Source organism: Oryctolagus cuniculus, chromosome 11 (genome assembly GCF_964237555.1).
Source record: "Oryctolagus cuniculus chromosome 11, mOryCun1.1, whole genome shotgun sequence".
Taxonomy (NCBI): Eukaryota; Metazoa; Chordata; class Mammalia; order Lagomorpha; family Leporidae; genus Oryctolagus; species Oryctolagus cuniculus.
Window position 1 is genome coordinate 118,533,247 of NC_091442.1, and position 26,612 is coordinate 118,559,858.

The window sequence follows — 26,612 nt, forward strand, 5'->3', positions numbered from 1 at the left end:
GGGCTGGGCCAGGCCGAAGCCAGATGCCAGAACTCCAGCCAGGTCTCCCACGTGGGTGGCAGGGGCCCAAGTACCAGGTGCGTCGGCAGGAAGCTGGACTGGAAGCAGAGGAGCCGGGACAGCACCACACTCAATACGGGATGCCAGTGTCGTAAGCCGTGGTCCAATCCACTGCGCCACCACGCTGGGCCCAGCCCGCACCTCGCTTCTCCCGTTGTCAAGCTGGGCCTCCTTTGTCCTCAGCTCCCCCAGTGGGGCAGGGGCTCCCCAGGGATTCTGCTCAGTGCCTGGGATGGCTGGGGCTGCTCCGCGGAGCAGAGATGGGGCGATGCGTCTCTCCCCACGGGGCACTGGGGTCATCTGCAGATGACTCAGGAGGTGGAACACAGGCCCGACGCAGGGCAGGGGCTCAAGAGCTCCCAGGGCGACAGGTGCCGGTCTTGTGTGTGGGGCCTGGCGGTGGGGGCAGCCCGGGCTGTCCACCCCCAACCTCTGCCCTTACTCTTGCCGAGCTCTGAGGCTGCTAACCCGCGCAGACACACCCGCCAGCCGTGGGAGCGCGGGGCGATGCTCGGTACAGGGGCTTGATACGCACAGATGGAGTGTTTATTGATTTTGTCCTAAAACACTATACACTTAAAGGAACTAAAAGACTGGACAATTCTGGGCCAGTCTGTAGCGCAGGAACGAGGGCTTGTGCTGGGAGTTCTCACACAGACACCTTCCAAGTGAGACGAGCGCTCACCGGAAACACAGAGGAAATGCATAGCTCGTGACGGCGGCGGCCATGGCCCCACAGTCTGCGCCAACAGAATCAAGGCTCTCCCCCTCCCCGTGGCCCAGCGGGGCGCTGCTGCAGGGCTGGGCTCTTCACAGTGTTCTGCTACAGGACCGGGGGCTGAGGCGCTAGCGGCCCCCCCGCCCCAGCCCCGGGAGGACAAGCCGCCCCAGCAGTCTCCACTTCCGCTCTGGGGGGCCCACGGCCCAGCCTGTCCCAGGGCCGCGGACTTCAAGCAGTTTGCAAGTGAAACGTGCTGTCCGAAGCCGTTACGTCTCATTAAAACAGCAGGTGAACTCTTTAGATTCTCTGAATATCAAATAATATATACAGATATACACAAGACATGACAGTCTCGCATGGCAAAGCATCTCAACCTACGAGGCAGTGGCTTGCACAGTTAGTTTTGCTTTTCAACCTTCTAAATCACTGATAAAATCGTTAATTTGCAAAAGAATAAAGTTTTAAGCAAGAATAGAGAAAATACTTTTTAAACACGGTGACTTTGGGGAGCTCTAGGTGGTTACTCCTGAAGCCTGCACCCCAGGGCCGAGTGGCCAGAACCCGCCCACAGCGTGCGCTCCTCGCCGCGGCCGCCTCCTGCCTCCAACCGCCCCGCGCCCGCCGTGCGCCCCGGCAGCTGCCCTGCGCAGCACGGGCGGAGCCGGCCCTGCCGCGTGACCGCTCAGCCTGCGGCCTGACGTAAGCGTCAATGAACGAATGGCAGAGCAGGCGCGGGGAAAGCAGAGCTGTACACGGCCTTTAGATTAAGCACCTCAAAGCCTTCACTCAGAAAATGGCGCCTAGGTGTGTTCATTGAAGTCGCACGTGACGGGAGAATTCGGGGTGACCGCCGGCCGGGGCCGGGGCGCAGGTCAGGAATACACAGATCCATGATAAGCTGGGGGGGCGGCTCTTCCTCTGTGGCACCGCGGCTTCCTGCGCTCGCAGCTCCTGCTGCACCGGACAGCTCTCCGCCCGCGAGGACGCCGCACGGCCAGCTGGGGGCGCCAGAGCCGCCGCTGCCTGGGCCGGGGGCTAGCGGGGCTCCTGCGATGGTGGCTCCCATCCCTCCGCCAGCCCGCCCACGGCCCATCACTGGATGGCCTCGACGTAATTGGCCGGGTACAGGCCGACCTGTCCGCTGTCCAAGCGCCCCTTGCACCAGCCCTGCTCATCCTCGTCCTCTATCTTGGTCAGCTCGTCCCCTGGAAGACAAAGAGGAAGCGGGCTCAGCGAGAGGCCAGGGAACCGGCCAGCGTCTGAGCCCCAGGTGGATCCGCCTGCAGCCCCACGAGGGCCCCGGCCTTGGGCATCCTCCCGGGGCTGGGGCCAGGGCTGCTTCACTCCCAGGGCCTCTGAAATGACTGAAGACTGACCACTCTCAGAGCAACCCTGCGGCAAGCGGCTCTTAGTGGCCACCATGGCTCCCAGAGGACGACAGAGTGTTAACTCCGCAGGCCTGAGCCTCCCTCCCTGCCTGTCCCCACCCCACCCCGCCCTGTGCCCCCTCCCTCACGGCTGCCCCCCACTGGCTGCTTCTCGGTGCTGTGGGCTCGGTGTCTTGGCTAACTGAGGCTGTGTGAGGGAAGGGACCCTGTCAGACCCCTGGCCCAAGGCTCGGGCTAAACAACACTCGCCACGCCTCCTGACGCGTGAGACGGACCCTGCCTAGGCTCCATCTTCCCTGCTCTGGGCCAGGCTCTGGTGGGGGAGATTCGGCGATGAGAGGAACAGAGAGAGCCTGCTCCCTCGAGGAGACACACCGGGGACCGGCGGAGCTGTGACAGGGCAGGCGGCGCTCGGGCAGGCGAGGGCTCGCTCTGGGAACCTGGTAGTCCGGGGGCTGTTCTGTCCTGCCTGGTTACCTTGCGGCTCTGTTTCGCTAGCATTTGATTTTTCAGAATCAGATGCAGCTCTGCCCTGTTTGGCAACACGTCCCTGACGTTTTTATTCTGTGTGGCAGCAAAACAGGTGAGGATGTCTGTGATCCGAACCTGGGGCTGGCGGCACTCGCAGGCCCGCCTGGGCTGGAGGCCCAGGGCCGCAGCTCACCGGCCGGGCGGTCTGGGGCCTGCCCACAGCGGGCGCCGAGTGAGCGCGAGCTCCGGCTGCTGCCCCGGAGGCCACGCCGCTGTGTCCACACAGCCTCCAGCAGAGCAGGAGCAGGCAGGCCTCACGTCTGTGCCGAGCGGCCCCTGTGCCCTGCGTCTCGGCCTGGCTGGGGGCTCACTGTGTGCGGAAGCTGCCGCGGTGTGGGACGAGGCGGGCACCGTGGGGCGCGGCAGGCGGCCCGAGCCCTGCTGGGTGCAGAGGCTGCAGCAGAGGTGGGAACTGATCTCACATCGTGAAAAAGCAAAGCAACAGAACACAGCCCAGCGGACAGGGGCGCCTTCCAGTCATGAGGACGTGAGCTGACGACGAGACGTTCATTTTGCTTTGCCTTTGACAATGTGCTTGGAGTTGTCTGTAAAACCGCTGTCAAACCCAACAGGAAAGATGGAAAAATATGAAGACATGAAAAATAAATAAAGTAGAGGTAACAACCCCAGCACAGACGACGGGAAACTGGATGAAGATGCTTTGAAGGAACACATGGAAGTGTCCCCAACGCTGGTGGCCAGCCCTGGGGCGGTGTCCGGCGACAGTCAGCTGGCACTGCTGTGAGCCGAGGGCCTCCGGGCACAGCACACCTCCCTCAGCTGTTGGGGTTGGCGGGTACACAGGGGCCTGGGTCCGCTGAGGGTGGCCCTGCTTCCGTCTTCCTGGAGGGACAGGTGCCTGCTCTGGGGTGGCTTCAAGGAGGGGACAAGGCAGAAAAAGGAACCTGGGGTCCTGTGGCCCTTAGCCCGGGGCTGCTACAGGTTCCTCAGGGCTAGCACTCACTTTGCAAACAGAGGGCTGTGGCCGATTTCAGTACACTGCAGCCAGCACATAAAACATACATGTATGCACACACGCGTGTGCACACACGCACGCGTATGCACACACACTCAACAGGACAGAAATCCCCACAGGCAGAGCACCGGCACTCAGGACCCAGACGGTTCTGCAAAGCCAGGGTCAAACCACGGGCAGCCGGGTGTGGGGGGTGTGGCTCTGACAGGGCTGCAGAGCCCTGGCCAGCGCACGGTGCTTCTCTGGGGCCTGGGCAAGGCTGTGGTTCTGCCCAGGACTAGGCTGGCAGCGAGGGCCTGCAGAAGGGCTTTCCTTGGGGACCTGCAGGGCTGGCTGCTCCCAGAGGGTGCTGGGGGAGCCCGGTGGTCCAGGCCGGGAGTGTCTTCTGCTGCCCGTGATCAGTTTGCCTGCCCAGCCCTGCAGGGGAGCCGTCCTGGGCAGAGATCCGGGGCACCGCAATGTTTATTTTCTGAGCTCTGCTCTGCCATTTGAACACCTGCTCTTTTTGAACTGGGGGTGGGGTGGGGAGGTAGGGGTAGTGCGGCCCCATGAGTGAGGTTGGCAGGAACCTTTCCAGACTTTGTAAAACCAAAAAGAGAAACCTCCCAGGCAGGTAGGAAGCCCCCGGCCCCGGGAGCCGCCAGAGCCCACCTACCGGCCTTGAAGCTCAGCTCGTCGTGTTCCTGCCCCTCGTAGTCATACAGCGCCCGGACCCGCACTTCCGTCCCAGAGGTGGTGTCCTCGTCAAAAGGATTTGAGTCCCCGTTGGCATCCGTGGAGGAGAACGGGTTGTTGGACTCATCGTCTGACCAGTCGGCGGGGTAGCTCTGGGTCTTCTCATAGCTGCTCACGCTGCAAGAGAGGGGTTGACACCAGGTCCTTGGCACGGGGCTGGCAGAGGGCAGGAGGCCCCTGCCCAGAGCCTCAGCCCCGCCCCGGGGCCTCCACCCAGAGAGGAGGGGGTGCAAGAGCCTTGGGCTCGGGGCTGACGGCTCCCCAAGGGGCACAGCTCCCCCTGGTGAGATGGCATGCGTGACCAGGCCCTGGCGAGAATTCATGCCATCCACACTCATCCCGAGGCCCCGGGGACAGTGCCCCGGCAGAGGAGAGCCGGCCCCGCTCCTGCAGGCCCTCAGCACAGACATCCTGTCTGCAATTGTCCTCCTGCGGTGGTGGAGCCAGGGCCTTGCGGAGTTACCAGAAGACAGAGAAAAAGCGCCAGAAGAGTGTTAGCTGTGCCCTCCCAAGAAATGGAGAAGCCAGAGACCGGCCACCGCGGGCAGCAGGCCGGACTGCAGCGTGGCCGTGCCCACCTCCACAGGAGCTTCATGCATTGCTCGGTGAGACCCCGAGACGCCCCTGGACAGAGAGAGAGGAAAGAGAGAGCGAGGCGGCACCCAGATGGAAGCGCGTGTTCACCAACTTTTTGGGCTTAATGTCCTCCTTCTCACTGACGGTGCTGCCCGTGTCGTCCTCGTCCTCGAAGGGGTTGTAGCTGGACTGTGACTGGGCGGGGTTGCTCGGGACACTAAGGTTGCTAGGGGAGAGAGAGAGCGTTCAGGGGACCCGGCCCAGCGGCCTCCCGGGGCAGGATCACGGTGCCAGGATTCGAGGCCAGGGCAGCTCCTCGCCCGAGTGCGGGCCACGTTGCTGGGACGGGAGTTATTACTTCAGCAGAACACGAGGCGACACGTGCTTCCACGGCCTTCCCCGCGTCTGCTCTGGGCTCCCACTGCTGTGAGCTGGTGGGTCAGAGAGCTCGGGGGCTCCCTGGGCGGACGCTGGGCCCTGCTGATGAACAGGGGCGTCAGGCTCACCACACCCCCAGCACGGTGCCCGCCTTTGACCACCACACAGCCTTGGCTAAGTAGAAAGAAAGACCCTCCCTGTGCTCCAATGCACTCGATCAGCCGCCCCCCCGGCGCCGAGAGGGCTGGGAGCCAGGGGGCGGGATGGAGGGAAGGCAGTGTGCAAAGCATTGGAAGGGAGACTGCACAAGGTAATAAAGAGAGAAGCCAAGTCCCCCGAGCGCTGGCACCACCGAGGAGCCCTGGACTGCCGTTCGTCACTCCCCCGGGCAGCACCACCCTCCTCTGAGGTCAGGCTGCCGGGAGCAGGCAGCTGCCACCCAGGGGCTGGGAGGGGGCAGGACACAGCTCCACGCCACAGTGTTCTGAGCGGCCAACAACCGTCCCTAGGCTCCAGGCTGTGAGGTGCACAGGCCCAAGCGTTCAGGCTGCTGACCGGTAGGCCGTGTGCTGAGACCAATGAGCCTCCTCCCTCCTTGGCAACTTCTGAGAAGCGCTGGGCGCACAGATTCACCAGCCGGCCAGCCTGGAGCCTCCCTGGGCCCCACGGAGGCAAAGTCTCTTCCTTCTGCATCCCTGGGCCTGGTGCTTACTGCCGGCCCATCCCCCCGCCCCCAGACGGCTGAAGCGAGTCCTGAAGTGACCACAGCTGCCTGTGGCGTGCAGGCCTCAGGACAGGTGCTGCAGGAACACACTTCCCAGGTTCTGATGAGCTGGGTGCCGCCCCTTCCAGCCACAGCTCGTTTTCAGCCAATGGCTACGTCAGAAACTACCCAGACCTCAGTGAGGAGGTGGCTGCACAGGGACCCCCGCCAGCCTTCGCCCTCCCCTCCTTCACGAAGCAAACACATACATCCCTCGGCAGCACCTGCACCGCCACGGGTGGCACCTCCGCCTCCTCCTGCCGGGCCATGTAGGGCGCCCCCGGGGGACGGACCAGCCCTGGCCTGGTGAGGGACACTCACTGCAGGCTCCCTCTTGGGCCTTGCAGCCAAGGATCATCCTTTGGGCCACTGGCCTGAGACTCGGAGTCCCTGGGGGCGGGGAGACGTGTCTCAGGACTACGCAGCTGGCCCAGGGGACTTGTCACACAGGGCTGGGCCCAGCACTCACCTGCTGGGCTTGCTCTGGAGAGCATGGTCACCTGTCTGGCTGATGCCTGTCAGGGTGACACCATCAGATGCCTTCTTCTTCTCCCTCCGGCTGAGGGTGCGATTCAGGTCTGCGGACCACTCCTGGACAGCAGGTGCCGAGAGACAGAAATCGGCAGGTGTGCTTGTGGGAAGCCACAGCTGTCCCAGCACCTGCCCTGCGCAGTGAGTGACCCTCGGCCTCATGGCTCTACTCTCACAAGGCTCCCGGGAGAACGCAGCCTCCTCACACCCACCTATGGACCCACAGGTCCTGAACCCCTGCCTGTTAAAAAGAGGGGACTTAGAGAGCCTGGCGTCAGCATCAACTGCCCGCTCGGGCCAATGCACAAGACCCTGTGTCTCACCAGGAGAGCCGACCCCGCCCCTTTCCCCCACAGCTCTCAGCTCCAGCCCCTAGGGCCAGTCCGAGTGGCTGCGCAGGTGTCCTGGGGTCTCCCGCAGTGGACAGGAGCCAGCCCCCTGAGGAGCGGGGCTGGGGCAGGGCCTCCCCCTGGGGAGCTCAAGTTTTTTCCCATTCACACCCTAACTGGTCTCTGGGTCAGGGGTCAACAGCTGGCTCGAGGGAGCCCTCAGCTGGCCTCAACGAGGGAAACAACCCTGAACTACAAGGAGACCAGGGCCTGGGCAGCTCCGTGACCACGGGGGCAGCTGGGCAGCTGTGACCACTCAGGTCTCCAGGGAGCACAGCCCGCCCGCCACAAGGCAGACCAAGCGCTCCTCTCAGGGGCTCACTGTGTTCCCAGCAGTGAACCGGGGGCAGGGGGCTGGGTCCTGACTTTCCAGAGAAGGCCACGTGTGCCCGTGTGACTCCGTGCGTTGGTGGGTGTGCCTGCACCTCCCTCCCTCCCAGCGCGGCGTGGCTGAGTCCACAGCTTTGCTCGCACGGAGCTCCAGGCTTTAAGGCTGGAAACCATCTCAGAAACTTCACGTCTACTCTGCCAACTTGTCCCACGAGGAAACTGTGGCCAGAAAATAACCTGGCCATGCAGAATGGGAGGCGGGTCTGGGCCCTGGACTCCCACTCCAGGCCCATTTCTGGTCTACCAGCTGCTCTGCTGAGTGAAGGAAGCCGACTGAGAACTCAGCTGGAAGCCCAGCGTTCCTCAGTGACCTGCGAGTGCAGCAAGCCGTCCAGGCGGGCAGCTTGAGGACCTGCACCAAGCAGACCGGCAGGGAGGCTGCCGACAGCCCGGAGCACAGCGCCCGGCAGACCCGCTACCGGACACGCCAAGGCTGCCCACAGCCCTGAGCACAGCGCCCGGCAGACCCGCTACCGGACACGCCAAGGCTGCCCACAACCCGGAGCACAGCGCCTGGCAGACCCGCTACCGGACACGCCGCGGGGTGGCATCGGGGAGTTGGCCGCGGCGGGGGAACTTACTTCATCCTTGCGGCATGGAAAATAAAAACAAGTAATGACATTAGAGAGTGTCAGGCAAGGACCACAGCAGCTGCAGATGCGTGCACAAGGGACAGTCTGCGGCCTGTGCCAGGACACCCCCCCCCCCAGGACACCACATCAGCACACTTCCTCCCATTGTGCGTCCCCAGGGGAGAGGTGGGCGGACTCTGGCTCCCACTCCGACGGTCTCCCAGAGCCTCTGTGGAAGGGACACAGGCTGCTCTGCCACCTCCCACAGGGTGCCGGGGAGCACCGGGCTGACAGACCCCTCCCCCTCGCGGCCATTTGGAGAAACTTTGTGGAAACCAGCAAACAGAACACAGGTGTGAAGATGGGCAGCCACAGACCAACCAGCCCAGAAGGCCGGGCAGGGCCTAGGGACAGTCACCATAGGGACCAGGCCAGGGCCCCCAACCCAGCCTGGATCAGGTCACTGGATCCTCGGCAACCCAAGGAGACGGGTCACCGCTGCCCCATTTACATGTGGGGGACAGTCACACAGAGGCCAAACGGCTTGCGCAGCTCCACAGCCGGCGAGCGGCTGGCAGGGGCTGACTGCAGCGTGGGCACAAGGCACGTGTGCGGCAGGGCAGTCACTCCCAGCATCCTCCCCAGGGCAAACATGGCCAAGCCCTGACCCCCTTCTCAGCCTACACATGGTGCACCGGCCCTCACCTGCTCCGCCCGTCAAGGGGAGAGAGAGAGTGCTTCTTTCAGGGAATGTGGCGGACAGAACTTTTGGCCAATGCCTACTATGCTACCGTGAGGGCCCCATGTGGTCTGGTGACCCAACCCTAGACTGGATGGTCTCAGAGCCCCAGGCCCTCACATCTTACAACATGAAGAGGCCAGACTGGGAAGCGCACAGCCAAAGTGGGAAGAGTGGAAAGGCGCTCACTCGGAACGCAGAGCTGCTGAATTCAGCCCTGGAGCACCGAAAGTCTCCTCGTGGAGAAGGTCAGGTGCTGCCCGCTAGGACAGCCTTCACCTCCCGTGGGCCACGGTGGCTGCTCCCTTCCCAGCCATCCCACGGTGTGGGGCAGCACCCCAGCTCGTGTGTCTGCAGCCGGTGGTCAACAAGTGGCAGACCACAGAGGACACCCTTGTGCCTCCACCAGGGGGTCGGCAGTGCCTGCAGCGCCCAGGCCTCACACGTGACCTTGGCTCGGGGGCTGCCTGGTACACAGCCCAAGCAGCAGCCCACGAACGTCTTTGCGCTCAACTCCACAGGCCCAGGGGCCCTACCAGGCCAAAGAGGCCACGCTGGAGCCTCCTCTTACCTCAAACTGCGGCCAGTTCATGGCCATGCCTGGCCCGTGGTTGGCCCGGAACCACCTCAGGTCCTCCACTGCATCGGCCGCCTTGATGTTCTGTTCCAGGTCGCGGTAAATGGCCTTGTAGCTGCGTGAGAGGGACACAGGCTGTCCAGGACCAGCCTCGTTCATCCAGCCCCTTACAGGGCGCCAGGGCAGGCGCCAGGGCGGCCCTCACAGACGCAGAGCAGGGGTCGCCCGGCTGCCGCGGGCACAGGTGCAGACAAGCAGCCACCTCAGCTCAGACCAGGTGGCCACAGGTGAGCTCTGCTCGCACTGTGTCAAGCGTGTGGGCCGTGCAGGGCACCACGCTGAGTGTGACCTGGTACTTCCTCCCTCCATGGGCCTCAGAGGGGCTGGGAGGTGTGTGCCCAGACGCGCAGAGCCCTGTGGCTGCCCCTGTGGAGGCAGCCCCGCCAGCTCGGCTCCCGGGAAGCTGCCCTGCGGCAGGAGTGCGCGGCACGGCAGACTGATACGTTCACTTCTGGGACCTCAGAGGAAAGGGTGCACCGGGGTCCTAAAGCCGGGACCTCAAACGTGACCTCCCTGGGAACAGGGTCTTCACAGAGGCGATCGAGCGGGAACGAGGTGACTAAGGGGGGCTTTACTGCGTGAGGATTGGTGTCCTTACAACAAGGGCAATCGGATAGAGACGCACACCGAGAGAAGGCGGCCGTGGGGCGGGAGCGACGTGGCGCGAGCCGAGGGGGGCGGTGGTGGCGGCTGGCAGCCCCGGAGGCAGGAGGGACTCCTGGAGCCTTCAGAGAGCAGAGGCCTGCAGCACCCGGCCTTGCTACTGCGTCACAGCAGCTGCAGGGGATGGCTGCACCACCACACGGGCGGCAGTCTCTCCCGGAAGAACAAGGAAGACAAGCCGTGCCGAGCCCGGCCTGGGGCAGGAGGTACCTCCCACACTGCAGAAGTTCCACACCCAGCCACGGGGAGCCGCAGCCTGCCCCAGGCCAGCGGTGCAGCCTCCTCTTCTACAAGGAGGGGTGCGTCTCCTGGACGAGGCCCTCACAAAGACCGACTGAGGGTGGCAGAGTGACTGAAGTAACCGCTGCCTCTGATTCGCTGCTTGGCAGGAGACAGGGGATCCAACTGCCCACGACAGCAAGCCTTGGCCTGCGGTCCACCCCTCAGCGTCCATGGCTCCAGGGAGCCTGGCCCTCTGCCCTGATGAGGCCATCACAGGACCAAGGATGGGGATGAGCAGAAGAAACACCACGGCTCCCACAGAATGCCTCGGAACTGTGGTCTGTGCTGTCCTGGGGACCTAGAGCCACTGTGCAGCTCTGGATCAAAAGGGCCACACATCCTGTCTGGAACCCAGGCCATCCCGGGGGCAGGATGTGCTCAGCCTGGGGAACGCTGGACGCACCCTCAGGGGTTTTCGAATCAGCCAGGTGTGGCTGTTCCTAGCTGCAGCCCCAGAAGGCAGAGCACACCCTGCCGGATATGCTCAGGCAGGGCCAGCCGGTCCAGCCACGCCTGCCACAGGTGTGCGGCACCACATGGACGTGGCATCAAGAGTACAGTGTGAGCACGTGCAAGCGACCCTGCCACCCAGGCCCGAGAGCAGCTCCAGGAAACTTACCCAGCCACGTTGGACAGGTCCAGGTGCTTCTGGACCTCCAGCAGAACCTCCCGGAAGAAGCGGAGGCGCTTCTCCTCGAACTGCTGGCACTGCTCAAACACCTGCTCCATGTTCTCCATGTACTGGGGGGTGCCCTGGTCCAGCTCCTTCAGGGACTTCTCATACTTCTCCTTGGTCTACGTGGGAACCAGGCACGAGGTGAGGGCTCATCCACATGGCCGCTCGCCCGCCCACCCACCCCTGGACTTTCTCAGGCCTCCCAGACTCCAAGACCCAAGAGCAGGAGCTCTGGCGTCTGACAGACATCAAGTTCAAGTCCCAGTCTAGACCCTCTGCTTCAGCGAGACAAGTCACATGGCTGGCTCCTGTCCTGCCTCTCAGACCAAGCCCACACCGGTATGTAGGTGAAGGGGAGGGCCTCCCCGGGGCTCAGTGTACACGGTTCTAACCGTGTCAGCTCTCAGTGCCAGGTGGGGCCGGAGCCGACCCCGGTGTGCTCCCCTCTCCCCGGAGCCGCCTATTCCTCACAAGATGGCGACGGTTCCTACTTCACAGTGTTCTGTGATGTCAACAACAGACACAGAGCTCAACTCAAAAGTCCTTGAACTCCACCCCACTGGACCCTTACACAGGAGTCTTAGGGGAAGAGCAGGTGGCCTCGCTCAAGGCTGTCCCAGGACAGTCAGAAAGTGCACGAAGTTTCCAGGAGCTGGCCAGGTGAGCAGGTGGCTCTGGCAGGCACGTGCCTTGGGGTCAGCACCGTCACGTTCACACAGGCCTCCCCAGCCTCACCGCGTGTGCCAGGTCACTCATCTGATAGCTGGGAGGAAATGCGGGATGGCAGGACGGCCGGGCCAGACCGGGCCCTGCTCATCACAGGTCTTTCCACTGTAAGACCCCAGAGAGGGGGTGGGCGTGGCTCCACCGGGGGTTAGACTTCTCTGCCCCTCCTGAGGCCCTGCAGACCCCTGGAGCACGTGCTCGGACCCCACCCCACCCCACCCCCTTCTCTGACGTGTGCCAGGGAAGCTCCTCTTCGCACTCCAGGGAAACCTACTTCGTGAAGCTCCCCCGACTTGCCCAGGAGCCCCGGCACAGAGGACAAGGCCCTCCTCCAGGCCCAGCGGCCACAACACTGCCAGTGCTGACAGCCCGGGAAGCCTGTGGGAGCCGAGACTCACAGCTAAAGCTTCAGACACCTGCACCAAAGGCTTGGTGTCCACAGAGGGACGCAGAGCGGAATCTTCCCCGGGCCCTGGAGCGGCACAGGCCACGCAGTCATCACCCGCCGCTCCCGCCGCCCCCGCCGCCTTGCAACGGGGCAAAGGAGGGGAGCCTTCACCTCCTAGGACACATCTAGTGACGAGATGCTGCCTGGTCTTTCGATCCCACGGCCCTGGGATCTCCCAGTCACTGCCCTCCCCTGCCTGAGACGGAGCCCTGCTGTCTGCTCACTGTCTCTTCTGGCCAAAGGCCATTGTGCTGAGCTCCTGGCCTCCCACCGCCCCGCCACACTCTCTGGGGCACGGCACTGTCACGGCTGCAGGACCGCAGCATCCGCTCTCCCAGCCCCTGCTTCAGGTCTCAGCGCACTGGGCTCCTTCGGCCTCCATCCCCTCCACGCACAACCACAGCAGCCCTAGGCCCTCTGCCCTCCCACGCTGCTGACTCAGCTGGCCCTCCAAGTCACTGGTACACACTGGTCCTCACAGCCCCCTCCCAGCTATGAACCAGACCCTTGCCCACTCCCACGCCCGTGCCCTGCACAGGCCCGTCCCCCTGCCCACAGTCTGGCAAGCACGCCACCACCTCGATCCCCTGGGCACAGGGATCGCCCGTGGCTGCTGCTCACCCAGCACTCAGCTCTGCCTGTCATCCGAGGTGGGCGCAGGGCTGTGCTGAGGCAAGGTGCTCACCTGGGTAACCGTCCTGACACAGGGAAGGTGACTTACTGGTATTTACCCCTCTCCGCCCACCCACCGGAGCGGTCACGAGATCAGTCTGCCGGAATCATGGACCAGTGCTGTGCCGGCACCCAGGCAAGCAGACAAGTGTGAGGAGTACCTTAAGCACATCTTGCTTGCATTTCTCTACTTTGTCTTGCAGTTTCTTGAGCTGCTCCGGGTTGAGGGACGGGTCTGCCTTGCTGTTGGCCTCCCTTGAGATGGCCAGCTTCTCCTCTTTGCACGCCGCGTGGTGGGCTTTCTTGGCTGCCTCCACCTGCAGGGAGAAGGAGCTGCTGAGCACCGGCCACACTGCCGGCAGTTCAGAGCGCTCGCTGCAGACCGTGGGGTGCACGGGCTCTGCCGACGAGGGAAGCAGCAGGTTCAGAGCTCAGGAAGACCATCAAGCAACGGGCCCGAACGAGGGTTTCTGGGGCCACTCTGCCCGCGCCGGTCCAGGCACAGCAGAAGGAAAGAACCTGGGCCGCCACGAAGCTTCCAGTGTTCACCTTGGGGAAGGCAAACGAGAGAATTAAACGCTCGAGTAACTTAGAGGGTGCAAAGTACTGTGGGGGATTGACACAGCAGGGCTGGAGGAGGTCAACTGAGATTACGGGGAGCGAAACCAGAAGAAGGTGTGGACCCTGGAGGCCCGAGCTGCCAGGCGGCTACAGAGGGGAAAGCGCACACGAGGGAGAGAGCTGTGCCAGGGAGGGAGGCCAAGAGTGAGTTACACACACACATACACACACACACGACGCCAGGGTGGAAGGCCAAGAGTGAGTTACACACACATACACACACACACGATGCCGGGGAGGGAGGCCAAAAGTTACACACACACACAAACGATGCCAGGGTGGAAGGCCATGAGTTACACACACACACACACACACACACACGATGCCGGGGTGGAAGGCCATGAGTTACACACACACACACACACACACACACACGATGCCGGGGTGGAAGGCCAAGAGTGAGTTACACACACATACACACACACACACACACGATGCCGGGGAGGAAAGCAAAGAGTAAGTTACACACACACACACACACGATGCCAGGGTGGAAGGCCAAGAGTGAGTTACACACACACACACACACACACACAAACAATGCCAGGGTGGAAGGCCATGAGTTACACACACACACACACACACACACACACACGATGCCGGGGAGGGAGGCCAAGAGTGAGTTACACACATGCACACACACACACATGATGCCGGGGAGGAAAGCAAAGAGTAAGTTACACACACACACACGATGCCGGGGTGGAAGGCCAAGAGGGAGTTAAACACACACACACACACACACACACACACGATGCCGGGGTGGAAGGCCAAGAGTGAGTTACATACACACATACACTCACACACATGATGCCAGGCAGGAAGGCCAAGAGTGAGTGTTACACACACACACACACACACACACACAATGCCGGGGAGGGAGGCCAAGAGTGAGTTACACACACACACACACATAATACTGGAGTGGAAGGCCAAGAGTGAGTTACACACACACACACACACACACACGATGCTGGAGTGGAAGGCCAAGAGTGAGTTATACACACACACACACACACACACACACACGATGCTGGAGTGGAAGGCCAAGAGTTACACACACACACACACACACACACACGATGCCGGGGTGGAAGGCCAAGAGTTACACACACACACACACACACGATGCCGGAGTGCAAGGCCAAGAGTGAGTTACACACACACACACACACACACACACGATGCCAGGGTGGAAGGCCAAGAGTGAGTTACACACACACACACACACACACATGATGCTGGAGTGGAAGGCCAAGAGTGAGTTATACACACACACACACACACACACACGCTTCCTAACTGGAGCCAGACCGTTCACTGTAAAGGGAAAGGGGAGTTTGGAGCAACAGTCTCATGAGGGGAAGTCATTTCCTCACAAGCAGGACGAGAAGAAAGGAAAGGAGAGGTGGCGAAAGCCAAGACAGAGAAAGAGCCTGTTTCTGGGTGGCTCTGAGGAGGCGGCAGGCAGTGCGGCTCCTAGGAGAGCCTGGGTGCAGAGTTGATGTCGCTATAGTGGGGTGGGGGCCCAGCTGAGGCCACCCTGAGGCTGGGGGCTGCAGCCTCCAGTCAGTCAAGGCCAACAAGACTCAGTGGCTTTGGCTGATACTTTTGAAAAAAGGAATATTAGTAACATTTGCAAATTTGGGAAAAAAACCCACATAAGAGATAGAAAAATACCTGAATTAATCCTTTTCTGCCAGTCCAAAGAGATCTTTTAAAAGTTTATTTAGGGGCCGGCACTGTGGTGTAGCGGGTAAAGCTGCCACCTGCAGCGCCAGCATCCCACGTGGGCACCGGTTCACATCCCGGCTGCTCCACTTCTGATCCAGCTCTCTGCTGTGGCCTGGGAAAGCAGTGGAGGATGGGCCACGTGCTTGGGCCTGCAGCCATGTGGGAGACCAGGAGAAGCTCCCGGCTCCTGCCTTCGGATCAGCAGCTCTGGCCACTGCAGCCACCTGGGGAGTGAACCAGCAGACAGGAGACCCCTCCCTTCCTCCCTCCCTTTCTCTGTGTAACTCTTTCAAATAAATAAATAAAGTTTTTAAAAAGTTTATTTATTTGAGAGAGACACAGAAAGAGAAGAGAGGTGGATGGACAGAGTTCCCATCAACTAATTTACTCCCCAAATGCCCACAACGGCTGAGGCGGAGTCAAGCTGAAGCCAGAAGCCAGGAACCAAAAACCCAGGTCTCCCATGTGGGTGGCAGGGAACCAACGCTTGAGTCATCACTGCTGCTCCCAGGGTCTGCGGCGGCAGGGAGCTGGAGTCAGGAGCAGAGCCCGGACGCGGCCGCAGCAGTGGTGTGGGACGCGGGCATCCCACGCAGCAGCCGCGTCACCAGGCCGAAGGGACTCACGTCTGGCTACACGACCAAGCGTCAGGAGTTCGGGCTTCGAGCCCCATTGCCACGTGGTTCTGATCCCCGGTACCCAGGCCTCCACAATGAGCCGGGGGGGGGGACAGTGAACACTGCCCAGGAAGCACTGGGGAACGGGGGCGTGGCTCCCCCTGCCAGCCCTGGCCTCAGGGGCTGGCGCAGCCGGCAGGAAGGCCCGGGAGCGTGGGGGAAGCACGGCTGGCGCGTGGCCAGCAGGAGGAGGCCCTGCGGCAGCTTCACCTCTTTCAGCTTCTTGGCCCAGGGCTTCTGCGCCTTCCGGAAGCTGTCCTCGGCCTCCTTGGTCTCCTTGAAGCCGCCCATCATCTGCTTGTGGAAGGCGTCCTTCTGCCAGTTCTTGATCTTCTCGAAGTCCTCGTTCATCAGCGCGGCTTTCACCTCCAGGTGCAGCTCGCTCACCCGCTCCGCCTCCGACATGAGCGCGATCCAGGCCTTCTCCACGGTGCCGTACTGCGGCCCTGGTGAGAGCAGCAGCTTCGTCAGCGCTGGCCAGCGCCAGGCCAGTGCTGCTGGGGGGTCCTCCCGGGGACCGACAGGGCCCGCACTCGCGCCGGCACACGCTGCCTTGTGGAGCTCTTTCAAAGGCAAAGCTGGGCACCTGGGAAGCCTGAGTTTGCATCCAGGTGGCCAGAGAAGGGAGTGGCCGCGCACCTCACACGGCCCTCCTGCCTCCCGCCTCTCAGCAAGGTTGAGACGGGAGCCCGCCTGCACCCAGCTGGAAATCTCGGGGCAGCGGGTGGGCCGAGTCCCCTCACTCCCTACTCAGGAAGAAAACCTAGCCCAGGCTGTCGTCGGTAAGGGGCAGTGCCGGGTGGTTGAGACCACCGGCGGGGGGAAGAGACGCTGTGAGAGCTGAGGGTGCAAAAGGAGAAGGCCCAGGGCCAGTCCCACGCTCACCAGCTGCTGATGGGCAGTGTGGTCTGCCTCCCACCCTGAGGAGCCCCTCTCATCTCCGACCCAGGACATCCACACCAGCAGGCTCCCTCCCCGCGGGGCAGCATGCTTTCAGCACCACCCCTGCCCCCCATGAATCTCATGAGCTTTCTGGAAGGAGGGCGGGGACAAAACCTCCACCTCCCAGCACCTGTAGTCCCTCCCTGCCAAGTTCAAAATAAGAAGGCCTGGGTGTCGCCACACAGCCTCTCCTGACGTGCTGCATGGCCACATGAAGAGTGACCAGTGCTGGAAAGCATGGCCTTTGGCTACACAGGAGCTGCTCCGAGTTGGGCTGGCCACGGAGCCCTGCGTCCCCAAGGAGCCTGTGCCTCTGCGTGATGGGCACCCTGCTGCTCCCCAACAAACTCCAGCTGCCCAGAGCCCCTGGCCGCCTCCAGGCGCGGGCAGCGCCGCGCCTCCTCACCCTTCTCCACGAGCTGCCTCCAGCGCCGGGCCCACTCGGTGAGCTGCTGCGCGTACGCCTTCTCGATGCGCGCCCGCTCGTGCAGGCAGTTCATGAGGTCGCTGCACAGGCGGTAGCCGTCATCGATCCGCTTCACGGTCCGCTTGTAGTTCCCCACCTGGGAGGCAGACCCTCGGTGAGGCGGGCTCAGCACAGCTGGCCACCTGCTGCCGCGCAGGGGCTCCCGGCCCGCCAGCGTCGCCTCTCGCCTGCGGCAGCCCACGAGCCCCCACACTGTCAGCACAGACTGGTTCATGACTGACAGCAGCTGCTCAGGGGAGGGCCCAGCAAGGAGGGAGTGTGGGGCTGAGGACCCAGACGGCTGCTCCTGCAGATGGAGTGGCTGGGGCCAGCGAAAATGCTTTGTTTTTAAACAGAAAACTCATAGTGTTGCAACTCAGATTAAAACGGCCTTCAATTTCCGAGATGGGCTTCCTTGGCTGCAGGCCCCAGGAGCACGGCTCCTCCCACAGGCCCGCAGGTGCCTCCTGCTGTGTCATCCTCCGCAGCTGTGGCAGAGAACGCGATTTCCCACCACTGAGTGACCTTGACTGCCAGGTGTTCCAGACCTCCACGCCCCCCCCCCCGGCTGGAATAACTGCCCCCCTTGCACAGATGACAGCGTGGAGGCTGGCACGTTATGGCATTCGCTGAGACCCACAGCCACCATTTGAAAGGACACAGGTAGCTGGCACCTGAGCACACAGAGCAGCCAGGGCGGAAAAAGGACCCATGACACGGTGATCCTTTCCACCACTGTCTCCCAAAACCTCAGTCAACCCCGTGCCACTTTACCTTTTCTTATCTGATTTTTTAGAAGATTTACTTATTTTGAAAGTGTTAGAGACAGCTCTTCCACTCCCTGCTTCACTCCCCAGATGGCTGCAATGGCAACCGGGACAGAATCCGGCGCCCCAACTGGGACTGGAACCTGGTGTGCCAGCACCACAGGCGGAGGGTTAGCTTATTGAGCCACAGTGCCGGCCTCATTTTTTTTTTTTTTTTTTTTAAGATTTATTTGTCTGAAAGGCAGAGTTATATAGAGAAAGAGAGAGACAGAGAGATCTTCCATCTGCTGCCTCACTCCCCAAACAGTTGCAACAGCTGGTGCTGGGCCAGGCCTACCAGGAGCCAGGAGTTTCTTCCGGGTCTCCCATGTGGGTAGCAAGGGCCCAAACACATGGGCCATCCTGTGTTGCTTTCCCAGGCACATTAGCATAGAGCTGGCTAGGAAGTGGAGCAGCAGGGAGTCGAGCCAGCGCTCCAACATGGGTGCACGCATCCCAGGCAGCACTGTAACCCACCGCGGCCCAGCACCAGCACCCAGGCTCTGGCTGCCTGGCATCTTCCGTATTCTCTCTGGTCAGCGTCCATCTGGAAGCTCCCAGACAACACAAGGACCTCGCTTGCTCTGGCAGGAGGGTCACAGGCTCTAGGAACAGGGTGTGGAGGAAGTGGGTGGCTCCACCTGGAAGAGGGGTGGTGACACACCTGGCCAAGGGACAAAGCCGTGGGCCCTGCGGGAAGGGCTGCCTGAGGCCAGAGCTCAGATGGCCCTGCTCCTGGGGCCGAGCCCTGCCCCAGCGGCATTCTCACTCCTCGAGGCTGGCGTGAGCCCACCGCGATCCGCGATGTCCAGCAGCCCTGCTGGAGCTGGATTGGCTCTCAGACGGCGACCCCTGTCGCTCTTCCAGCTTGGCCGCTCGGCAGTTCATACCAAACACAGGTTCTAAACCTGAGCTTTTTGTCTTTATAAGATTTATTTTAAAGTCAGAATTACAGAGGAAGAGGCAGAGAGAGAGAGAGGGAGAGAGAAAGAATGAGTGAATGAGAGAGAGAGGTCTTCCATCCTCTGGTTCACTCCCCAAATGGCTGCAATAACTGAGGCTGGGCCAGGCTGAAGCGAGGAGCCAGGATCATCTTCTGGGTCTCCCACGTGGGTGCAAGGGCCCAAGCCCTTGGACCATCTTTGCTGCCTAAGCAGGGAACTGGATGAGAAGTGGAGCAGCCAGGACTCAGACTGGCGCCCATATGGATGCTGGCGCTGCAGGAGGCGGCTTTACCTGCCACACCACAGCACCGGCTCCAGTGAACCTGCGCTTCAATTCCATGTTTTAGTAGCTCCTTTTAGGAAGGTAAAAGCAAGCATTTTCACAACACATCAGAAGTGACGTTGTGTACCTGCTTCCCATTAGGTGGGGCCTCGCTGTCGTTATGAAAATCACAGCAGAAAAAAACACCCAGGAACACACACTGCCGCGGTGGCAGCAGGCGACAGGAAGTTCATGGTGGTTTCCCGCTGCTGCCAGCAGCACTCAAATTGGCAGTCGCCCCCAAAGCATGCATTTGGCTCCCCAGAAACCTGCCCACCTCTCTGATTTTCAGGACCCTTGAAAAATGTTGACAAAGGAAAGGACAAGTCTCAGCCAGTCACGTGAGAGCACAGCCCAGCGGCACTGCAGCACCTGGCATCCCCTGGCACCTCCAAAGCGGTGGTGAGCACAGGAAGGCTGTCGGGGAGAGGCCACGCCGGCTTCTGTGCCGGCCCTCGGCAGGGGAGCCCGTGCTCATCAGTCGGGTGGAGGGGTGAAGGCAGGGCACACTCAACAGGCTCAGGGGCTCAGGCAGGAGCCCTGCTGTCTCCTTCAACGAAAGGCTACCTGGGGGCTCCTGAGAGCCCATCGCGCCTGGCCTCCACCTCCGTAAACCACCAGCGGTGTCGGTGTGGCACTCCCATCCCCACGCAGGCACTGTGGTCCTAGACAGAGCTACTGATGCTGTTCTCGAAAGTCAGAGAGAATCGACTCGGGGAAGCCGCCCTCTCCAGGGGCACACGTAGCTGAGTTTAGACACACGCACACCGCGTCCATATCAAGGCACGGAACACTTCCACCTCCCCACGAAGTCCCCGGTGCCCTCTCGCAGTCCACTCCCCACAACCGCTGCCCTTTTCCGGGATGGCCGAGAACGTGGCCCACAGCGGCAGCTCACCCTGTCACTGCTGCCACGTGCACACACCACCACTGATCTGCGCCTCCCGCTGACAGGTACAGGGCTGCTCTCAGTGTGGCGTAACTATGAATGAAGAAGCGGTAAGTACTAATCTACAGCTCTTTGTTGCAAGGAAAATTAAAGCCGAAAGACCAAAGCGACTGAGCTATCCCCGTAACTACAGCCCAGGAGACGGGAGAGCGTGGACCTGGGAGAGCCTTCGACCTGGGCAGGCACGTTCCTTTCCAGCACACGGGGGAGCCCACGCCCAGACGCACGGCGTCCTGTCACTTACATGCTGAGAACCAGTGTCATCCAAGCAGCACACATTCCGGTCTCACAAACGGCCCTGAATTCACTCCTACTGCCTCCCTCTCTGGAATTTCTTGTTCCTGCTCCTCTCCCATTCGTGGTTCCCAAAGAACGGCTTCTCATGAATTTCTCAGTTGCCGATCCCGCACCTGCTACCGTGTGAGGCCTCCCAGCGCCTCCTGGAGATGGCTTGAATGTTGTTTCCTGGGCTGCAGTTCTGAATAAGCCCAAATAGACTCCTCCGTTTTGTAACTGACTCGTGCCTCAGTTGTCTCTCAAGGGTGAACAGTGCGGACACATATTTTCACTTCTCTTGGGAAAATACCCCTGCATGGATGACGCTCTGTGTGCGTTTAACAAAACTGCGGAACTGGGACCCAAAGCGGCTGTGCCCTGTGCACTCGCGTCAGCAGCCCAGGAGAGCGCCGGCTGACCTGCCTCCCCACCAGCACGCCGTCTTGCCAGGACTCTGTTTCTACACACAGCAGTATCCTGCGGCTTTAATCCGCACGTCCCCAATGTCTAATGACACTGACGACGTTTAATTTAACACCCATGTGCCTGCTTTATACCTTTTAAAAATCAACATAATTAGGATGGGTTCTAAATGCAAGGAAATTAATTTTGAAATTTCTGACAAATTGATCATATACTGGAATAAGAGTGTGTGTGTGTGTGTGTGTGTGTGTGTGAGACCAGTCTTCTAAATAAAAGCTCTTTTACTTCTTCAAATTACTAGCTTGTTTCCAGATGGCCAAGTGGCAGACAGTTTAATGCAGAAACTGGTAGTACACAAGCTTTGCTCCAAATCCCACTGTCAGCTGATCCATTCACAAAACGCCCATTTTTGGATGAGGTCTGATATATCTATGTCCCCAACTCCCTCTACACTCGGGCTCACCCCACTCAGATCCTCAGACACCAAAGACAAATGCCTGGGGCACCTGCAGGGTGAGGTACCTCACAGGGTGCCAGGGCTGCGGCACCAGGCAGCAGGGAGGGGTGAGGGGACACTTAAGGGACTTTTCAAGGACCGGTAGGAAGTGGAGATTAGAGGCACAGGGAACAGCAGCAGCAATGGCAACGACCAGAGCCATGAGACACCCACCAGGAACAAAACACAGAACGCAGGGAGGTGCCTGGACATGGGGTGGGGCCTGCTGGGGACCACTGCGGGGAGATCCTGGAGGGAAGGTGTGGAAGAGGCCTCTTGACACCACGGCTGCTTCCTGGGGCCAAAGTGGGCCGCTCTGTCCTCCAGGGGACAGGTGGGGAGGGGCGGTCGTCATGCACACCTCGCCAGGGCGGGGCCTCCTTCCCAGAGGCTTCCTGGGGCCGCTCGCTGCCTCCCAGCCATCAGGCCTGGCCCAGGGCCTCCACTTTCCACCCACAATACCCTTCCCCTGGGCCCAGAGCTCTCAGCTGCCCACCCTCTTCCTGGCTGCAAACCTCCCTTCAGCAGGCCAGGCTCTGAATCATTTCTCTGGCTGTCTTTGGCCCCACGCCCTGCGACTCCAGCGCAGAACAGCCTGGTTTTCCAGCTAGCTGGGACTCCCCGCATTTGTGGAAACATCTGTGGAATCAGGAACAGCGGCGGTGGACTCGGTGCACTGTTCTAACAGGCTGCACCAGTTCCTCATCCACCCTGCAGGCAGGTGGGTGGGAACAGTCCCCAGGGACCTGGAGAACGCCTGCTTCTGACCTCACCGCCCATGCACGTTGCCACCACCTTTCTGTGGAATGCAGCAGCCTGAGGCAGCAGGAAAGCTGGCAGACTTGGAAGCAGACCTGGGCATTCCTGGGGGGTGGACTCACAGCCCCTGCACTCCCCCAGCCTCCTCAGTGCCCAACAGAGGGCTGACAGGTCACCGGCACAGAAGCGGCTGTATTTGGTCCCTTTAAATGGACCATCTAGGGGCTGGTGTTGTGGCACAGCAGGGTAAGCCTCTGCCTGTAGAGCTGGCATCCCATATGGGCGCCGGGTGGAGCCCCGGCTGCTCCACTTCCCACCCAGCTCTCTGCTGTGGCCTGGGAAAGCAGTGGAAGATGGCCCACTTGCTTGGGCCCCTGCACCTGTGTGGGAGACCTGGCAGAAGCTCCTGGCTCCTGGCTTCAGATCAGCTCAGCTCCAGGTGTTGCAATCATCTGGGGCGTGAACCAGTGGATGGAAGACCTCTGTCTCTCCCTTTCTCTGTCTGTAACTCTGCTTTGCAAATAAATAAAATATTTTTTAAAAAATAAATGGACCTTCTATTTTAATACTTTTCACCTTCTCTTTGGTTGGTGACCACCAGACCCAGCTCATAGATAAATCAGCTAGTTACAGCCAAAGTTCCAGGGTAAAGCCCATGGTCCGAGTGAGAAGCGGGCCAGGCAGGACCACCCCAAAGCTGCTAATGCTCCACCTCCAAGGGCCTCCCCCACCCCTTCCTGCCCAGGCCTCTGACCTCTGCAGGACTCCGGCACGTGGGAGTGTGGGGCCAGGCGTGGCAGTCCCACACTGAGGGCAGTGTCAGGCCTGGGCTAGACCTCCCTGCCCACCATGATTCAGGCCCTGCTCTTGCCCCCAGCCAGCCTCGTGTCCCGTTTCCCAGATCTGACCAGACCCGGGGTGACAGCAGGCACCCTGGAGTCCCAGTCCCTAAGCCCTGCAGAGCGGTACCTGGAGGGGGCGTGGCCTGTCTCCCCACTGCCTTAGCCGGACCCACCCTCGACACGCAAAGGAAAAGCATGAGAGATGAGCCAGAGCGACTCAAAGATGACGCAGGCGCATACTTCTGTGATGTAAGGGGAGGCTCTGTAAGCACAATCTCAAAAGTAAAAGCTACAAGGACATACACACCACACACTTCATCACATCGAAAACTAAGAGTTTCCATTTAGAAGCCAACACCACGGACAGACAGCAGACCGCGAATGCTCTCTCACAATCAGCTACATTTAAACTTGACAAGGGACTAAAATCTGGAGTGTGCCAGAAAGTCCTGCACACTGCAGCCAAGAGGCCCCAGCATCCGGGGCTGTTCCCACGCGCGGGCCCCGGAGGATGCACTGAGAACCACCAGGCTGCAATGACAGCAGGAAGGGCGCGTGTGGAGAGGTGTGCAAGCCGCACCCCGACTGTCCTGGTGGGAACACGGGCTGGGGAGCCTTCTTCCAGGAGCCAGGCGGGGCGGAGTCACGGAGCACGCACCTGCCCTACAGCCCCAGACACGTCTCCTCGGGCCCCAGGGCAGGCAGCACACGGGTCAGCGCGAGGCACAGCGCGGACGTGCAGACCGGCAGACCCTGACGCCCGGCAAACACAGCCACGTGGCGCACGCCGTCACTGGGAGGCGGGCTAACAAAAGCTCTAACAGGCACCCAGGGGAGGAGAGAAGGGGCGAGGCGAGTCGGGGAGCGCGCCCCCACCCTACCTGCCCCCATCCTTGCACTCTGCTAAGGCTCAGCTCCTTTTCCTTGCGGAGGGTTCTCCTGCTGGAGCAGCACGGAGAGCTCGCATCACCGGCACTCGCCTGGAGAGACCAATTCCTCACTAACGGCCCCTGCTGGCTGCCCCCGCTGGGGGCCACGAGGGTCCTTCCGAACACGGTCCCCATGCCCTCCGCTCGTCTCCAGCCTGCCTCACGTGTGAGTGGCCTCCCTGCCAGGTTTCCAGCAGCGGCGGCATCACAATAGACTGTTCTGCCAGGCGGGCCCTGCTGGTGCTGTCACCTCATTCAGTTCTGTGACCACCAGTGTCTGTTTCACAGAAAAGGGAGCGCAGGTGCGAAGAGGTGCAGTCGGCCAACACCACGCAGCCAGGAAGAGGCAGAGCTCCCCGGCCAGCCGCAGGGTGCAGAGTTCAGGGTCAGTGTCGAGGGGGCTTCTACCCATCCCACCGGTTCCAGCAAGGGCCGCACACAGAGTTGGAGGCTGCAAAGCACAGCAGGGGTCCTCGCCCCGCCTCCTCCTGCTGACAGGGTCATCTCAGAGACCCCAAGCCTGCAACAGCTGGATCACTTGCCAAGGATGACCTTGATGTAACCCTCCGAATGATCAAGCCCTTTAGCCCGGGACCCTGGAGGCTGAAGCTCCACAGCCAACTCCTCACACCCTGCAGAGCGGCGAGCCCGCCGGGCCAAGCTGTCCAGCAGAGGGGGACGCCTGGGGGTGTCCTCTCAGCAAAGTCAGGGACTGGAGTCAAACCTTGTATCCAAAGCTGATGAAGACAAGGACGGAACACGACCCTTTGGGATTCCTTAATGACACTCATGCAGGTGGCACTGACGGGGGCTCAAGGAGCTTGCTGTCTTGTTCAAACCCCCTGCACCCCCAGGTGTCTCTAACACAGCCTCTGGCACGGCCCTGACGCGTGTGACCTTGTGGCAGTCCCTCTCAGTGTATCTGTGTGCCTTCCGCCATAAGGTGGCGTCCGAGTTGAGCCTGTGAGGGCCAAATGCCCTGGGGAACGTGGGTTTCCAGTGCACACTGGCTTCTTCCTGGTCAGCCACGCTCTCGGCTTGCCTTGGCCACCGCCTGAGAATCTGACCTCTCACTGGCCACATCTTCTTCTTGCGCACTGTACACCGGGGTGATGCCCTGAGAGGGCTGGAGAGCGGCGCTGGGGCCCGCGTCTGCTGCTGCCACCGTATCAGCAGCCTCACTCTCCAGGCCGCCCCGAGTCGGACCCGGCTCCCAGCCCGCTGACCCAGCACTCAGCCGGCCACTCCGTGGGGCCTCGCTCCTGTCCCAGCTCCAGGCTGTCAGTTCTTGCCCCACACTCCCTGGCTGCAACTGGTATTCATCAAGCAGGAGGTGAGGAATACGGAGCTCACTGTCCTGAAGAAACACCTTTGCTGCTTGGTATTTGAAAGCACAATCCCAGATTTCAACAGCCTGAAAGATTAATTGGGTTATCAATCTTTCGTTGAAATTTCAAAATGACAAGTTAAAACATGATGAAATGGAAAACAGGAACCCCAGTGTTCAGAGCCTAACTCTAGATAATGCAGACGGGCAGATGTGCACTACAAAGCTACTGTGAACTTGACTTCCTGAAGAGAACTGGCCAGGTTCAACGCCCTCCGCTCCTGGTGCGTGTGCTACAGAAGTCGAGGTGACACTGGGGATCGGGCGTGCCCACGGCACCTGCCACACTGTGATGGGGTGAACCATCACCCCAAGCGCCTGGCTGCGGCGGCAGACGCACACCCGTGTCTCACCCTTCCGCCAGGCGGCAACGCAGGAGAGCAGCACACGGCTGCCAAGGGCCAGGTCACTGCCCTCTCCCCTTCTTCCGGACACCTAGCAATGCGCCTGGCTGCCGTCAGGGGCTGTCGCCCCGGGCTGGCGGGATCGCCTTCCCGGTCTGTGAGCAGTACTTGCTGAACAGCGGCAGATGCCGCCAGCAGATACCCTCGAGGACACCCCGGCCAAGCGCAAAAGGGGCAGAGAGAGAGCCTGAGACGTTACAAAGCCAAACAACCAGTGGGACGGCTGTCAGCGAGAAAGCCGCAGAGCACCGCCTCCAGGAAGCTTGCCAACCCCCTCCAGCCGCCCCCACGCCTGCCCCGACCCAGCCCTCCCTGCTCCACCCCGTCCCTCCAGCCCTCCCTGCTCCACCCCGTCCCCTGCACCTGAGCCCCTGATCTACGTCATGATTCCCGCTCCCCTCACGAGGCCCCCCACACCAGCTGGGAGCCTGTGTGCCCCCATCTCTGGACTGTGGCAGTCCCAACATGCGTGCTCACGCAGCACTGAGCACTGAGGACCCCTCCTGTTCTAAACCTGCACACTCGGACCTGTCACCGCGTGGGAACTGCACACTCGGACCTGTCACCGCGTGGAGGGGGAAGCGTGTTCTTCAACAGTTGTGACTCGGACACGAATGACATCAGATGAGAAAACCAAAATGCGACTCTGGAGGCTACACCTCTTGCCAGCACAAACCGCTGAGTGTTCAAGTCCATCCAGCACAAACTGAATGGCGGCTGGCATCCGGGACCAGGCCTTCAGAGCCTGTGCTGAGGAGCCAACTTGGCCACCTTCCCCCAGC

At 61.2% G+C, this 26,612-nt stretch overlaps 1 protein-coding gene across 5 annotated transcripts in view; it reads right to left on the bottom strand.

Annotated features, from left to right (window-relative positions):
* Nucleotides 1–584: 584 nt before the first annotated feature.
* Nucleotides 585–26,612, bottom strand: part of PACSIN2 (protein kinase C and casein kinase substrate in neurons 2) — a 128,602-nt gene continuing 102,574 nt past the window's right edge. For 4 of the 5 annotated variants that reach the window (XM_070052999.1, XM_070053000.1, XM_070053002.1 and 1 more), the window contains exons 3-11: nucleotides 17,234–17,390; nucleotides 16,096–16,331; nucleotides 13,015–13,170; nucleotides 10,951–11,126; nucleotides 9,321–9,441; nucleotides 6,598–6,719; nucleotides 5,100–5,213; nucleotides 4,332–4,528; nucleotides 1,621–1,986 (exon numbers count right to left, since the gene is read on the bottom strand). In XM_070052999.1, coding sequence (XP_069909100.1) covers nucleotides 1,874–1,986; nucleotides 4,332–4,528; nucleotides 5,100–5,213; nucleotides 6,598–6,719; nucleotides 9,321–9,441; nucleotides 10,951–11,126; nucleotides 13,015–13,170; nucleotides 16,096–16,331; nucleotides 17,234–17,390 — 1,392 coding nt within the window. In that variant the 3' untranslated portion in view covers nucleotides 1,621–1,873. Of the gene's footprint in view, nucleotides 1,987–4,331; nucleotides 4,529–5,099; nucleotides 5,214–6,597; nucleotides 6,720–9,320; nucleotides 9,442–10,950; nucleotides 11,127–13,014; nucleotides 13,171–16,095; nucleotides 16,332–17,233; nucleotides 17,391–26,612 lie in introns of all 5 variants that reach the window. The other variant, XM_070053003.1, reaches the window with a different exon arrangement.